At 35.7% G+C, this 4,813-nt stretch overlaps 1 protein-coding gene across 1 annotated transcript; it reads right to left on the bottom strand.

Annotated features, from left to right (window-relative positions):
- Positions 1-227: 227 nt before the first annotated feature.
- Positions 228-1,188, bottom strand: LOC110194219 (olfactory receptor 2T29-like). The gene is given in 3 exon segments (XM_020966410.2): positions 228-796; positions 799-1,077; positions 1,080-1,188. Coding segments are annotated over 3 exon segments (957 nt in total).
- Between the last annotated feature and the right edge of the window lie 3,625 nt (positions 1,189-4,813).

The raw sequence follows: 4,813 nt of genomic DNA on the forward strand, positions 1-4,813 counted from the left end.
TTGTGGGTAGAGAAGCCAAATCCTTATATTCTGACTTAAATGTCAAAGATTTTATAATAAACCAGGAAAATATTAACCCAAAAGGTTTCAAAAACTCTCAAGAAGAAATTAATTTGGAAAGAGAGGGGAGGGAGATGTGTAGTTACCACAGGGCAACATGAATACAATGAACCAATAACAGATAATAAAAGAATGTGGAGTGTTTTCAAGTATTTGGAGACCATATTCTACTTCTGTAAATTAGCTAATATCAGCTTTGACCATAACATTTTCTTCAAAGCTGCTGTGACATCTTTATTCCTGATACTGTAGATGACAGGGTTTATAACAGGCGTTAGGATATAGGAGAAGACAGACACTATCATATCCTTTTCAGCAGTATGATAAGAAGCAGGGAGCATGTAGTTATAAACAGCAGCTCCATAAAAGAGAACAACAACAGTTATGTGGGAGGAACATGTGATAAATGCCTTCCTCCGACCAGTAGCCGAATTCATCCTATAGACTGTGAGGAGAATAAGGGAGTAAGAGCTTAAGATAACCATGAGAGGGATGAGCAGCATAAGGACACAGCACACGTACATGACAGTCTCATAGAGTGAGGTGTCTGAGCAGGAGATTTTCAACAAGGCAATAACCTCACAGAAGAAGTGCTGGATCTCTCGTGATTTACAAAATAGAAAGTTCATGGTGATAGGGGTGAGTGTGAAACCATCAATGGAGCCCAAAAACCAACAGACAAGTGCAAGGAGTACACAAACCCTACGGTTCATGAAGATGTGATAGTGGAGAGGGTACAAATGGCCACATACCTGTCATAGGACATGGCTGCCAAAAGGAAGAATTCTGCTCCCACAACTGTTAAATATAGGAACATCTGGATTTCACAGCTTGGGGCTGATATATTATGAATCCCAGTCATCTGATCCAAAAGCATCTTGGGCACAGTGACACAGATATACATCATATCCATGAGGGAAAGCTGACTGATAAAGAAGTACATGGCAGTGTGGAGGTGGCGATCACTTTGAATCAAAAGAACCAAAGTCGCATTCCCAGTCACAGCTACTAAGAAATAATGAATATCAGTGAGTAGAAGAGAGTAGCATATTTGCTTTGGCTAAAGAGCCCCAACAGGATGAAATTAGTCCCAAAAGTTTGATTCTCCAACCACATCATTTGCTTCATGTCATCTAACCTAGGGAAGATTAAAAAAACAATCAAAACGACAAAGGATTTTATATTCTTTCCTTTAATCATAAATGATAAGTCACCTATTAGTGAAGGAAAAGGATACACTATAGATTGTTCTAATGGGAGCAGAGCTGTATTTTGGCTAACAGAAGAGATCCTCATCATCAATCAGTGATGCACATGTTCTAATTTGAAGCTAAAGATAGATCTATTTGGGTAGAAAATTATTATCTTCAGTAATTTAAAATCCTGGGATTCTGCCAGATTATTCTTATCTTAAAGAGGGTATTCTGGATAAGTTCTATAGGGTGAAGATAAAGATAGAAAACATCACAGAAACACTCATTTCCCTTTTATTTTTATCACATGAGCGTCTCAAATTCAATATGCCCAAAATGGAGCTCATTATGCTTCCCTTTTCAAAACTTCCCTATTAGTGTCAAGGACATTACCACACTCTCATTCACTCAGTCTCACAACCTCAGTGTTTCCTGAACTCTTCACTCTCACTTCCCCCATATTTATAGCACAATGCCAAATCTTTCTACTTTCATAACATCTCTTATATAGGATTCATTCTCTCCATCACTCAACATCCTAGTTGAAGCCATTCTCATTACCTTTTTCAGAAGTTCACCTGAACTACTGCAATACCCTCAAATTGGTCTTTCTGCCATAAACCTCTCCCTACTCTAATTTATCCTCCATTCAACCGACAAAGTGATTTTCCTAATGCTTAGGTCTGACCAAGTAACCCCCTACTTTGTAAACTCTAGTATCTTTCTATTTCTCCATGACCAAATGAAAACAAAAAATCCTCTGTTTAGTATTTAAAGCTCTTCATAATCTAGTGCTTTTATACCTTTTGAATCTTCTTAAACTTTAATTCCCTCAACCTGGCTATTTTGTCCTAGATGTTATACTTCACTCACAATATTCCCTCTCCCTTCTGAATTCTTTACACAGACTATCCCCCATGCCTGGAATAGTCTCTCTCTTAACTTCCTACCTCTTAGTTCCTCTAGCTTCCCTCAAGACTCAGCCTTTCCCACTTCCCCCCAGTTGCTACTTCCTTCCCTTCTGAGAGTCTGCCACTCCTTTCTTCCACTACATCTACCACTGTATATGCCTAGTTATTTGCACATTATCTCCCACATTACAATATGAGCTTCTTGAGGACAAAGGTTATTTTTGCCTTTCTTTGTATCCCCAGCTTAGCATGGTGAGTGACACATCGTAAATGAATAATAAATGCTTGTTGATTGACTAACTAAAATATGTTAAAAATCAGTCCCCTGGTGGGAAGAAGTGTACTAGGGAGATAGGAGCTCACATATACTAGACCCTTATAAGATCTGTTCATGTTGACTGCAATTGTTTACATATGTGTGAATTCAAAATTCAAAATTGGGGGGAGGTGATTTACATCTACAGAAGAAAGTACATAAGCATTTATTAAGCACCTACTACATATCATTCACTATGCTAAGCACTTTATAAAATATTTCATTTGATCATCACAACAACCTTAAGAAGTAGGTGCTATTATTATCCCTATTATGCTTATTTGAAAAAACTGAGGCAGATTGTGGTTAAGGGACTTGCTCAGGGCATGTATCTAAAAAGTGTCTGAGGTCACATTTGACCTCTGACTCCAGGTCAAGCATTCTATTACTACACTACCTAGGAGTTCTCTCAACCCAACTCACTAGACTCTTTTTCAATATCCAAGCATTTTTAGCTTTTTCTATGAATGTACATTTGTTCAGGATAGACCATGTGCCAGGAATATATTAGGATATAGTATTTAGTACCAGAAGGGACTTTAAAATCATCCAGTTCAAAAAAATAAAATAAAATAAAATCATCCAGTTTAATCACTTTATTTTTAAAATTTTGAAATGATCAGAAAGACTGTTATTAATTTGTCAATAGTTACACAGGGCAATAAACCAAAGCTATAATTCAAACATAGATCCTCTGGATTCTCTGATTCATTATTTTTCCCACACTACACTGTAGTTCCTGCCAGTGAAAATAATTTAGTTCCTCTGAACTCTAGCTACAGTTTAAAATATTCTTTTCATCTTTCCCTGATTGCACTAATTGAAGGGGATATTTTTCTTTCCAGATTCTTTGGATCTCATGTGTTAACCACATTTTGCTTTGTGCTATATTTATTTCAGTCCTATCTTCTCTTTTTGAATTTAAGATTCTTGGGCCAATTTCCTCTTTTTGAGCAGCAGTACTTAGGGAAGTGCCTTGCATAACAGATACATTTTACTTGAAGAGAATCAGATTGGATCAAATTGAATTACAACCATTTTGGCCTCATAATGAACTACTTTAAACTAATTGACATCATAATTTTAAAGGTTATCCCAGGAAAAAATGAATATAGCTCTCTGCTTGTTTTGAAGAACCCTGTGAGAATTGTGAAATAGAATTAATAGTACAGAAAAAAAATCAGTTTGGTTTAAAAAAATGATCTTTATGGGCAGCATGGTGGTACAGTGGATAGAACACAGGCCCTGGAGTCAGGAGGACCTGAATTCACATCTGATCTCACTTACTAGTTATATGACCCCAGGCAGGCATTTAACTCTGTTTGCCTCTCAAAAATAAGTAAATAAATAATAAAATAGTCTCCAAACTCCCTTAATTTCAAAGTGAGGCAATTTGTATGTTGAAATTGTTTATTTCACAGAAATTTCTAATTTGCTTTTGCAGAATATAATCCTATAGTAAAAAAAATGATGCTTTAATTCAAGCTGATGAATATACAAATTATGAAATACCTTCAAGTAAGAAGGACTTGTAGCCACAAAAACATTTGCGCATTCGCAGAAATTCATGTATCTTTGAATTAATCTATTAAAAAAATATATTCCTCTATGATATTTTTACCCATGAAGCTGTATACTTCCCATCTGATTTTTACTCCATTTATGAATTTCTGTAAAAAATGTACAAATGTAAAAAATGGAGCTTGATTTATACCAACTTTCAAAACCCTTTTAGTGCTAGCATTGTGCAATTCCATGTCTCTACTGTTAAATTTCCTCAGAACATGGAAAAATATTACCAATGATGAGTGATTTATTCATATCGTGTTCCCCACCTTCAATGAGCATCTATCTTCCCCTTTGCCTGTTGAAATCCTAGCCTAGACATCTTTGTTTAAAATACTTCATGGAATTTAACTATTTCTACATTCAGATGCATGAGACAATTAAGCATTACGTTACTTACCTCCAGTTCTTTCAGTGGAAAAAAATAGCTAGAAGTTGATATTCTGTAATGAGAATTGAAGATATTCACAGTTATTCCCAAAGGCCAAACCAATGATAACAGCAGAGAAAACCTGTAGCAAACTCTCATGGAAATGACTAAAGCACTTGATTCCTTATTAATATGAAAACTAGGATTACTAAAAATCAAGTTAACTTTCAAAAGAAATTAAAACTGATACTAAAAGAATCAATAAGATAATAGCTGACATCTATTTTCTATCCAGTTAGAGAAAAATCTGAGAGGTTAGCGCAAAAACCAAGTGCCAGAGCTGCTGTTGAGAAGCAGAATGTGTTATTGAAGTCATTAGATGGACCTCTCCTTTCCT

The sequence above is a fragment of the Phascolarctos cinereus genome, unplaced genomic scaffold, assembly GCF_003287225.1.
Source record: "Phascolarctos cinereus isolate Bilbo 61053 unplaced genomic scaffold, phaCin_HiC Scaffold_5;HRSCAF=322, whole genome shotgun sequence".
Taxonomy (NCBI): Eukaryota; Metazoa; Chordata; class Mammalia; order Diprotodontia; family Phascolarctidae; genus Phascolarctos; species Phascolarctos cinereus.